Source organism: Perognathus longimembris, chromosome 3 (assembly GCF_023159225.1).
Source record: "Perognathus longimembris pacificus isolate PPM17 chromosome 3, ASM2315922v1, whole genome shotgun sequence".
NCBI classification, from domain to species: domain Eukaryota; kingdom Metazoa; phylum Chordata; class Mammalia; order Rodentia; family Heteromyidae; genus Perognathus; species Perognathus longimembris.
In genome coordinates this window covers 120,985,124-120,996,588 of record NC_063163.1, presented here as the reverse complement: position 1 = coordinate 120,996,588, position 11,465 = coordinate 120,985,124, and the positions used below count along the sequence as shown (strand labels likewise).

At 61.2% G+C, this 11,465-nt stretch overlaps 1 protein-coding gene across 1 annotated transcript in view; it reads right to left on the bottom strand.

Annotated features, from left to right (window-relative positions):
* Positions 1-2,071: 2,071 nt before the first annotated feature.
* Trpc6 (transient receptor potential cation channel subfamily C member 6) overlaps positions 2,072-11,465 on the bottom strand; it is a 59,087-nt gene continuing 49,693 nt past the window's right edge. Inside the window, exons 10-13 of the mRNA XM_048344052.1 lie at positions 8,793-8,867; positions 3,751-3,834; positions 2,722-2,797; positions 2,072-2,396 (exon numbers count right to left, since the gene is read on the bottom strand). Of these exons, the coding sequence (XP_048200009.1) occupies positions 2,242-2,396; positions 2,722-2,797; positions 3,751-3,834; positions 8,793-8,867 (390 nt within the window). The 3' untranslated portion in view covers positions 2,072-2,241. The remainder of the gene's footprint in view (positions 2,397-2,721; positions 2,798-3,750; positions 3,835-8,792; positions 8,868-11,465) is intronic.

Below are 11,465 nucleotides of genomic sequence, written 5' to 3'. Positions count from 1 at the left end.
TTTCCTGCATGGGGCCGGCGCGCCCACCGCGCGGACCGTGAGGCCCACGGTCTCCCCGCGGAGCCGTCCTGGCTCCCCTCCTCCTCTGACGTTGCCCGTGAACTCCACACACGCGTGCGGCTCCGTCTGGGCTGCAGGGCCCCGAGGACGCTGGACATCAGGAAAGTTCCCGATGTCTAATGTCCTTTCCTGGTGTCATAGGTGGTGAGGCCTTGGGAAAGGTCTTTGGCCGTGCCCTATGGTGGCAGTGTGTGTGTGTGTGTGTGTGTGTGTGTGCGCACATAAACGGATGCACTCTGTGCTGACACATGACAGCAGCAAAGCGAGCTCAGGTGCACACTGTCCGTGCAGGGAAGCGCTGACCTCTGCCTTTCCCGACTCCGCAGATGGAGTCCATCTGTGCGGGACAGCGGGCGTGAACGGGGGGGGGGGGGGGGGGCGAGTCACAGAGCTCCGGAAAGGTGAAGGTGACACAGCCGCTGCGGCCACAGAAAGGGTCATGGGAAGCTTAATTGCTTCTGAATAAAAAGCAACACAAGGCTCTTACGTGGATAGGAAAGTCTGTTTTTTCGGATGATAATTAGACCCAAAACGCGGGCGAGAAAGTTCAAGGTTCTCTCCCCAAATGTCAGCACCAAGGCTTCCGCTCATGACTGGGGGGAGTCACGTCGGGATGTCGTGTGCATTTCCGGGGGGCCGCGTCTGTCTCCCTGCCTCTAGCTGATGGGCCACGGTGCATCCGCAGATGATGCTAGAAGCCTCTGGCTGGCCAGGAGCCACTGGGAAAGGAAGTTTGCTCTGCACCCCGTTTAACCAGTGCGGGGCAGCGGGAGACGAGATCCGAGCTGGACTTCCATGGCAGCCAGGCGCCTCCCGCCAAGCCTCCGGCGTTCCCTGCTGGCTCCCTCGTGGGGAATCACAGGACGTGCCGTGCTTCTTGTCCCCTCGATCCGACGGGAAAATCCAGGCGCGTTTCCTAGGTTTGTCGTGCGCAAAGCCAGCGTGCTGGCGTCCTGGTGCCCCCCTCCACCCCCCCCCCCCCGTGGGGAATGTGTGGTCTTCGTCTGCCCGGGCTCACACGTCAGCCTTGTCTTGGCACACACACACACACACACACACACACACACCCCTCAGACGGGGAACGCGTGCTTTGCATCTGCCCAGGGTGCATTTGGGGCGAGGTTGAGTTTTACCCAGGGTGCATGCCAATCCTGTCACGTGACGCCGGAGACTGGACCTCGTGGTATCGCTAACTTCTCAGTGAGCAACAGCCACACGTACAGAAACCACCGAACAGAAGTCTTCCAGGTGTATTTTCACGTTGAGGATAAAACGATATTCAGTTCCTATCTCATCCTTACCACAAAGTCGAAAGAGTTGCCTCTGACACTTCCTGTACTGAGTCTAAAGCCCCGTTTCTAGAATGACCAGCGTCGCCTGATGAGAAGCAGAGCCTGCTCTTCTCCGTTAAGAGGCTGCAAACTCCTCTTCTGTACATTTGGGGAGAGGAGTAGGACCAACAGGAGGAGCACATGTGTGTGCAAATCCTCACCTCTTTTTCCCTATACTCAATGGCCAGCTGTGAGATCTATCTGTGCTGTCAGAAAGCGCACAGAATGTGTTCTGTAACTTCACCTAATAATCACAGTGATGGGACTTTGACATTTCTAAAAAAAAATGTTCTTATTCAGACAGTAATACTTTGAGTCACAATAAAAAGATTGTAACAGAGCTTTTGCATATTCATGGTAGCTACAAAAGACACAGGAGAAGCATTCTGTATACATATATGCACACATTCACACACGCGCGCATGAGCACACACATACAACCAGATCATCATCCCCATGGTCTCGAAGGATGGAGTCAGACAGGTGAAGGTGGCACAGCATTCTTTAAAGATGGGGGTCACCAAAACCTGATTCCTGTTCACCTGAGATCCCTTCCTAAGCCAACACCGCACCCTCCCCACGTTCTCAAGATGGTTACACCCCGAAAAGCAGCCTTAAAAACAAGCACCCAACCACTAGACCAAAAGCTTTTCTTTATGATCCGCAAGCCTTAACCTCAGTGATGAGACTTAATCACCGGAGCTACTCGACACTGGGATTCCAGATGCCAGGAGAGCCCATGATGTCATGTCACTTTTTTCTTTATCATTGGCACTTAACAAAAATATATCGGAAAACAATATGGCTTCAAGTGAACAAATAAATAGGAATTTCTAAGGAAGGATCTGTATTATCTTTTGCTGCTTTCCTCTTGATGTGACTCCAAGGACAGCTTCTCCCCGAGCTTCCTAATCAGTTCTGCCAGGTCTTCCGTGTGCTGAGATTTTTCTTCCAGGAGTTCGTAGCGGAGGCTGGAGATGTCCTGCTTGATCTCCTTCAGCTCCCCTGTGGGAGGCGAGGGGGGCAGGGGGCAGGGCTCAGGGCTCGGAGGGCTGGCGCTGGAGGCTTTCCACGGGCAATCGCCCCCCCCCCACCCCGGGTGCGGGAGCACCGCTGCTTCCCCGGTTATCATGGAGAACGGAGAGATGGCGGGGGGTTCCCGGGCTGCCCCTGGGCACGGCTACAGAGGGGAGGGGAGGGGCCTGCACGCACAGCCCTGCCATGGTCACCACCCAGCCCTCCCTCCAGCCCGCCCCCCCGCCCCCCCCCGCCCTCCCTAGCCGCGTCCAGCCCCGGTGTCTCGCCCCTGAGGCACAGAGTCACCCCTCACCTTCATTCACTTCGTCGCTCTCCTTATCCACCTGCGCCTGCAGCACGTATCTTTTGATGAGCCGCTTCATTATTTTCTAGACAGAGAAAGGAGCCACTGTCTCCGAGCCACGCTCGGGCACAGCGCCGCGTGGACCTCACCCCCGGGTTCCCCTCGGTAGCACTTTGGGAACGAGGTCGGCTGCGGTGGGGACCGGGCCAGCCGCGCGCTGCTTTCCGTCTCCCTCTGGGCCACTGCCGGCGCCCACGGCCTGGGCTCACCCTGGAGAGCCGGGGGCAGAGGCCGCCGTTCTGCCGAAGCGGCCCGGGGTAAGGACGAGGGCAACTGTGGCGAGCGGGCAGTCGGGATGGCCCGCCCAGCCTCACCACGGACGGGGGCCCGATTTGACTTTACGCTCGCTAGGAATTTGGGAATAACTTTCATCATCTAGATATAGGTACACATCCATCCATGTAGATTTCTCTCTATAAATACTCACCTATGTTATTCCTATATAGAGGTACATGGAATACAGTCATCTAGCAGAATATTCATAGCAAGAAAACATATCTGAATGGTGAGATCCGAGGTGAATTCTCTTCTCTTCTTTATGTCTTTATAAGATCAACCTTTTTGCAGTGAACAAGGCTTTCCCAAGGCTTTCTCTAATTTGTTTACTTACCTATACAGTACTTAAGGCATGCCTGACAGGTTCTTCTGGATAAAATCCATTGCGGGAATATGTCATTTTTTTTTTTTTGCCAGTCCTGGGGCTTGAACTCAGGGCCTGAGCACTGTCCCTGGCTTCTCTTTGCTCAAGGCCAGCACTCTGGCACTTGAGCCACAGCGCCACTTCTGGCCGTTTTCTGTATATGTGGTGCTGGGGAATCGAACCCAGGGCCTCATGTATATGAGGCAGGCACTCTTGCCACTAGGCCATATCCCCAGCCCTGAATATGTCATTTTTGAACTGGAAACAACCACCCTCCTATCTCCTTTCTCTTTCGTTACACAGCTCGAACCCAGTATGATCACTGGCCTTATACATACCTGATACTGTCTTGGAGGATTATTGAGGCTATTTAAGTGGAAGTCTTCCGAGCTCCTTATACTTGGTTGTTTATTGTGCGTGAGCTGCAATCCGAAAACAATTAGAGACGGCTGTTGACTCCACGCGTGACCCACGGGGAATCTCACGCGCGCTCATTCCTCCACGCGTGGAGTGCCATGGTCCCGCTCGCTCAGGACTCTGCCTTCCAGAACACAGACAGGACCCTCCGGTCCCTCCGTTGCTCTTTCTTCCCATGCCACGAGTCATGCTAGAACCTTCCAGTAAGACCCTCCCCCCCCCGCTGTGGAGGCGGTGGCTGGGGAGCCAGAACGGCCATGGCGCTGGTCTCACATCGAGACCGCAGCCGCCACACCTCGCGTGGGCCTGGGGGGACAAACCGGGGTACGGCGGGGGGACACGACTCAGCGCCGAGAGAGCACAGTGCATCGTGTGAACTGGGGGAGTCCATAGGGCACCCCATCTCGCCAGCCCTGGTCGAATGAAACCCCACTCCGGAAGCACACTGGGCAGGCGGCGAGGAGCGGCAGCCCCGCCATGCTTTCTCGGGGCCACCCTGGCCTTGCAGAGGTTGTCGGGTGCGACCGTCTCTCCAGGAGGGAGCAGGCTCCGAGGCCGTCCTCAGTGACTGTCCCCCCCAGCGGGGGACCCGTCGGCGGGACACACGGCGCCGCGGGCCTGGGGTTGAACCCCAGGAGCTGCGTGCGGAACCCGCGCTCACGGGAGGGGCGCGGCGAGGTTCTGCGCACCCCGGGAAAACCAAGCCAGGCACCACTGTGGTGTGGCCAGATTAAACTAGATAAAGGATGTCACGTGCCTCTCACCCCCTCTACACCCCGGGAAAGGAGCCCCCCCCCCCAGCCTAATGTGTTCAGACGGCCGGGGATCCGCGCGCCTTCCTGTCTCGTGGCCCGGCTGACGGCTCTGCCGGGCCTTGGATTTGAACACGCTCGGGGCACGGTGAGCTCCTCGGAGATGCCCCCTGCCCGGCGCACGCGCGGCCATCCTTCCCTCCCTTTGGCAGCTCGGGACCACGCCCTGGGCGAGAACCTCCCCAACCAGGAGGAGGGGCGCACGGGGGGGGGGGGGGGGCGGGGAGCCGCCAGCGTGGCTGCTGACTCACTGATGATTTTGTGACTAGCTCTACCTTGAGTGTGACGTGTTAGAGTTGAGCGTAAACACAACACGCCATTGTAACTTGCGTGTGGCCGCTAACACACCGTGCAAACGCAGCCAGTACTCGAGGAAACATCTGGAAAGGAGGCCCGGGTGTAAGGAGGCCGCGTCACCACTGGGTGGCGGGAGACCCTCGTCTACAAGCTGGGAACACGCACAGCTGTCCGCTTAACATCTGGAGAAGGGCCCCGGGCCCCGCGCCGCACCCGGGGCCTCTGCGCGCGCGCCGTCCTTTGAGTGTAGGGAGCGGAGCGGCGTGTGGAACGGCACGGGCGCGGGAAGGGAGGGTTTCTCCGGACGACGCTGTAGGTCCAGCTTGCTCCCGGTCGATCTGCACCGGACTCGCCAGCTCCGCGCTCCCGCCCAGCCAGGGGCCCCGTGGCCACCGCGGTCCAGCGCTGAGCGGCCCAGGAGCGCCGCGTGTACTTCCCGCCTGTTTGTTTTCCGATCGTGACTTTGCCACGGGCGTTGAGTGGATTGTGAGCCCGGAGCCTGTGGGCAACACAGCAGTGTGCCGTTCATCGCAGCGTCTGAGTGCGCTCTTCTGACGTTCTCGCGTCGTGGGTCCCGGAAGCCCCCGTGGCGTCGGGTCAGCAGCGGGGATGAAGCGATGCGCCGAGAAGGCAGAGGTGCGGAGCTCTGTCCGTGGGAAGGCGGGGGCTGCGAACACTTCTCGCTGTAGGACCGAGTAGATCGGCTTCTGGGTCTGTCGCTGGTCTTCAATGGGGCTTCACACCGGTCACCTGTCCTCTGGATGTCCGGGTTCCTCGAGCGTAGAACAGAGAAAATCCTACCGCCTGCGCGCAGCCGGCGCGGGGCTCCAGAGAACACCGTGGGCGCCGGAGGGGCGCCGGCAGCTGGGTGACCGAGTGCCAGGCTCCGGGCCGAGGGCACCGCTGCTTCTGCTCTGGTCGGGACATTGGAGGCATAGAGGTAGTTGATTGGAATGCTCTTTGCAAAACTAAGCAGCTAGATAGGGAAAGAGATGCCTCTTTGGGTCTTCCTACCAAAAAAATCCCACCCTTTTCTTTGCCTTAAAATGGTAGCTTTCATACAAGTGTGTTTTTCTTTAAAGAAATAAGTTTCCAGGGCCCTGGTGGTGGAGGCTTCGAAGCAGAACATCCTTACTCAGAGGCAAGCTGAAGCTACATTAAAAAAAAAAAATCAGTTGTCTGTGTGTACCTACCTCAGTTTATGGTGGCTATTCTGAATAGTTGAGTTTTATAGAGGGTTACTAATATTCTTTTTTTTTTCTTTTGCCAGTCCTGGGCCTTGAACTCAAGGCCTGGGCGCTGTCCCTGAGCCTCTCTGTGCTCATGGCTAGCGCTCTGCCACGTGAGCCACCGCGCCCCTTCTGGCTTTTTGCGAGCCGTTCACTGGAGATGGGAGTCTCACGGGCGCTCCGGCCCCGGCTGCCTTCACTCCTCGCATCTCGGCCTCCTGAGTCGCCAGGAGGACAGGCGGGAGCCGCCGGTGCCCGGCTGGGCTGCTGGATTCTCGAGACGAGTATCTTACAGCCTCTTAACTAGGAGAAAACGTGATGCGCCGTGTTGTCAGTGAACAGAATCCTCCACGGGAGAAGCAGGAACCGTGACCTGCGCCACGCGCCGCGCGCGCTTCTCTACGCCATCGTCCCGACGGAGTGACCAGCAGCCGCAGCCACTGGCGTTTCCCTCCGGCTCATGTGCTGTCGTCAGATGTTTGGGGGGAGCTTCCCCCCTCCTCGCCTGCCGTCTGCGGTCACCGGCAGTGCCGGCGGCCACCCAGGACCCACGCGGAGCGGCGCTGCGCGCGGAGGCGGCCGGGCCTCGGGCCCCTTCTTGGGGTGGGGCCGGGCAGCTCGGTGCAGCCCGCCGTGCCCACCGCGCCCCCCCGCGCGCTCCGTCTCCCCGGCGTCAGGCCGCCCGGCGTGCAGGACACGAGGAGACGCGGCATGGCGCGGGCTTCCTCCACCTCCGCCCAGGGCGGGGAAGGGGTGGGGAGACTGAGAGAGCGCATGCGGGGGGGGGGGGGGGGACGGACAGGGAGAGAGGGGAGGGGGGAGAGGGGGGGGCGCGCGCGTGTGTGTGTGTGTGTGTGTGTGTGTAATTCTGTGCCGTTATAATTGATGCACGCTGACTTCCGGATCTGTCCAGGCTTGATCTCCATGGCCGTTTCTTTCTCCACTAATTTGTTTTGTTCAAATTACTGTTTTCCAGATGCATCCACTGCACGCTTCTGTGCTGGATTCTCTCGGTGTCTGTTTGCCTTCTTTGTCCGGACTGTTCCTCGCGGGGTCTCCCTGCCCCGTTCCTCGCGGGGTCTCCCTGCCCCGTTCCTCGCGGGGTCTCCCTGCCCCGTTCCTCGCGGGGTCTCCCTGCCCCGTTCCTCGCGGGGTCTCCCTGCCCGGGGTCTCCCTGCCCGGCCCCTCACCCTGCCCGGCCGTGCGCGGCTGTTCATCCCCCCCGGGCGGCCCCGGCTGTGTCCTCGGGGGTCACCCTGACCCTCGCCGCGCCCTGCAAATGCACACGGGGTCCGCGGAGCATGCGCGCCGGCATCCCGCCCCCACCCCCCGCCCCCCGCCATGGCGTCTGCGTGCTCGGCCGGGAAGTGGGCCGCACAGACTCGCGGGGAGCCCGGGGAAGAAGGATCGTAGGGTGGATGATGGCAGACTCCGCTGTGTGTTCTCCTCTTTCCCTGTGTGTCCGCAACCCCCTAAAATGGGAAAACCAAGCCCGCACCCCTGGGGAGCCCTCTGACCTCTGACCTCCGACCCGAGCACAGCACGCCGAGGGCAGCACGGCCGGGCTCCCGCTGGCTCTGACCCGGTTCTCGCATCTCATCCACTGTGCCGCGTCCACGCGGCATGCACACTCGGTCCACACGGCATGCACACTCAGTCCACACGACATGCACACTCAGTCCACACGGCATGCACACTCGGTCCACACAGCATGCACACTCGGTCCATGCGGCATGCACACTCAGTCCACACGGCATGCACACTCCTGTCCACACGGCATGCACACTCGGTCCACACGACATGCACACTCAGTCCACACGGCATGCACACTCGGTCCATGCGGCATGCACACTCAGTCCACACGGCATGCACACTCGGTCCACACGGCATGCACACTCCCGTCCACACGGCATGCACACTCGGTCCACACGGCCTCCACACTCGGTCCACACGGCATGCACACTCGGTCCACACGGCTTGCACACTCCCGTCCACACGGCCTCCACACCCGCCCGAGGGCCACGGGGCCGGAGCAAACAAGCCTCGGAGTCGTCCTGGCCGTGGCTGTCTCCACAAGCCGGCGCGCCCGGCCGCGGCATCGGCAACCCGGGGATCCCTCCTGACTCGCCGCCCTTCCCTCCCTTCCCCTCTGCCCGCCGCAGCGTCCACCCAGCCCACGAGGAGCCCGCAGTAAGCGCGGACGCGAGCAGCCTCGTCCCCCACGATCTGCAGATCAGGGAGGCGCGTGCCGAGCCCGCCACCGTCGCCGCAGCCTCTTGGTGACTCCTCCGTGTCCTCGGCTCGGGAGCACCGGGACGACAGGCGGACGCCCCCACACCGCTCTTTGACGGCTTCTTGGGTGTGGAGAACTAAGGAGCTTCTACTGGGCAGGAGTGACCTCGTAATCTACGCTGCGGATCATCCCTGGGTCCGAGAGAAATTCCCTCTCAATGGATCACAGTTTCCACACTTAACACCTGTCTACGATGCGCACAGAGCCCTTGCTAACCGCATGCGGCTCATTTTGCCCTCTCGGTCACAGATCTGAAATTCTTCGTCTCTCACCTATTTCCCAAAGACAACCCTGCCCACGGCGTGGCTGCGTCTCCTCAAACGCCATCTTACCTGCTTCTGGTCGAGGGACAGCTTGGAAAGATCTTCGTGACTTCCCAAAACTCCAAATTCCTTTTCTTCTTTTCTCTATTTTAAAGACAGCAAAATGAGTGCAGTTACAGATCCAAACCCCCTCCCCATTCCGCAGTCCACGAAGCCTCCTAGCCCAGCCCTCCATCCCGCAATCCACGAAGCCTCCTAGCCCAGCCCTCCATCCCGCAATCCACGAAGCCACCTAGCCCAGCCCTCCATCCCGCAGTCCACGAAGCCACCTAGCCCAGCCCTCCATCCCGCAATCCACGAAGCCTCCTAGCCAGCCCTCCATCCCACAATCCACGAAGCCACCTAGCCCAGCCCTCCATCCCACAATCCACGAAGCCTCCTAGCCCAGCCCTCCATCCCGCAATCCACGAAGCCTCCTAGCCCAGCCCTCCATTCCGCAGCCCACGAAGCCTCCTAGCCCAGCCCTCCATTCCACAGCCCACGAAGCCACCTAGCGCAACTCCCGGCGGGTTTTTGTCCAAGCCTGGGCCTGGAACTCACTCTCTGACACTTGGGGTCGCGGGCTGGTGCCCCCTGCGCCTCCCCCCCCCCCCCCGCAGGTTGTAAGGAGGGAACGGGGCGCTGAGTTCTTGCCTTGGTAAGTGAACCTTTCCCTGCTCGGCCCTGCGCTCTTCGCGGTGTGGCGGGCGTGGGCTCCCGCGGGCCCACCGTCTACGCAACGCACAGGTGTGACAGAAGCCGCGGGCGTGCAGTGAAGACTAGCCAACCTCGAACTCACAACCCTCCCCCCCCCCCGGGCCTCCGGTGAGCCGGGAACCCAGGCGCGGGCCGCCCGGCCCGGCCTCCTCCCCGTGTGCCCGGGATGCTGACTGGGTGTGGTAGTGGTCATTCCCCTCCCACATTACAGGGGAGGAAACCAGGGCAAGAACGTTCTGGAACCCCCGAGGCGCGCGGCGCCCACGCCGTGCGAGAGCAACCAATCGCGGAACTTTCCAGCGCAGATGTCGTTTCCGCCCAGCGCCGTGGGGTCGTCCCCGGCAGCCGTGGGGGATGGGCGCATACGTTGCCCTGCAAGTGACTGCCACGCGACCGTCCCGAAACAGCACATGTGGACGCCGCGGGGGTCCGTGACTGCGTGTGGGGTGTAAGTGCTGGACTGGGTGGCTGCGTGCGGGGTGTAAGTGCTGGACTGGGTGGCTGCGTGCGGGGTGTAAGCGCTGGACTGGGTGGCTGCGTGTGGGGTGTCAGTGCTGGACTGGGTGGCTGCGTGCGGGGTGTAAGCGCTGGACTGGGTGACTGTGTGTGGGGTGTAAGTGCTGGACTGGGTGGCTGCGTGCGGGGTGTAAGTGCTGGACTGGGTGGCTGCGTGTGTGTGTAAGTGCTGGACTGGGTGGCTGCGTGTGTGTGTCAGTGCTGGACTGGGTGGCTGCGTGTGGGGTGTAAGTGCTGGACTGGGTGGCTGCGTGTGGGGTGTAAGTGCTGGACTGAGTGCGTGTGTGTGTAAGTGCTGGACTGGGTGGCTGCGTGCGGGGTGTAAGCGCTGGACTGGGTGGCTGCGTGCGGGGTGTAAGCGCTGGACTGGGTGGCTGCGTGTGGGGTGTCAGTGCTGGACTGGGTGGCTGCGTGTGGTGTGTAAGTGCTGGACTGGGTGGCTGCGTGCGGGGTGTAAGCGCTGGACTGGGTGACTGTGTGTGGGGTGTAAGTGCTGGACTGAGTGCGTGTGGTGTGTAAGTGCTGGACTGGGTGGCTGCGTGTGGGTGTCAGTGCTGGACTGGGTGGCTGCGTGTGGGTGTAAGTGCTGGACTGGGTGGCTGCGTGTGGGGTGTAAGTGCTGGACTGGGTGGCTGCGTGTGGTGTGTCAGTGCTGGACTGGGTGGCTGCGTGTGGTGTGTAAGTGCTGGACTGGGTGGCTGCGTGTGGGGTGTCAGTGCTGGACTGGGTGGCTGCGTGCGGGGTGTAAGTGCTGGACTGGGTGGCTGCGTGTGTGTGTAAGTGCTGGACTGGGTGGCTGCGTGTGTGTGTCAGTGCTGGACTGGGTGGCTGCGTGTGGGGTGTAAGTGCTGGACTGGGTGGCTGCGTGTGGGGTGTAAGTGCTGGACTGAGTGCGTGTGTGTGTAAGTGCTGGACTGGGTGGCTGCGTGCGGGGTGTAAGCGCTGGACTGGGTGGCTGCGTGTGGGGTGTCAGTGCTGGACTGGGTGGCTGCGTGTGGTGTGTAAGTGCTGGACTGGGTGGCTGCGTGCGGGGTGTAAGCGCTGGACTGGGTGACTGTGTGTGGGGTGTAAGTGCTGGACTGAGTGCGTGTGGTGTGTAAGTGCTGGACTGGGTGGCTGCGTGTGGGTGTCAGTGCTGGACTGGGTGGCTGCGTGTGGGTGTAAGTGCTGGACTGGGTGGCTGCGTGTGGGGTGTCAGTGCTGGGCTGGGTGGCTGCGTGTGGGGTGTCAGTGCTGGACTGGGTGGCTGCGTGTGGGGTGTAAGTGCTGGACTGGGTGGCTGCGTGTGGGTGTCAGTGCTGGACTGGGTGGCTGCGTGTGGGTGTAAGTGCTGGACTGGGTGGCTGCGTGTGGGGTGTAAGTGCTGGACTGGGTGGCTGCGTGTGGTGTGTCAGTGCTGGACTGGGTGGCTGCGTGTGGTGTGTAAGTGCTGGACTGGGTGGCTGCGTGTGGGGTGTCAGTGCTGGACTG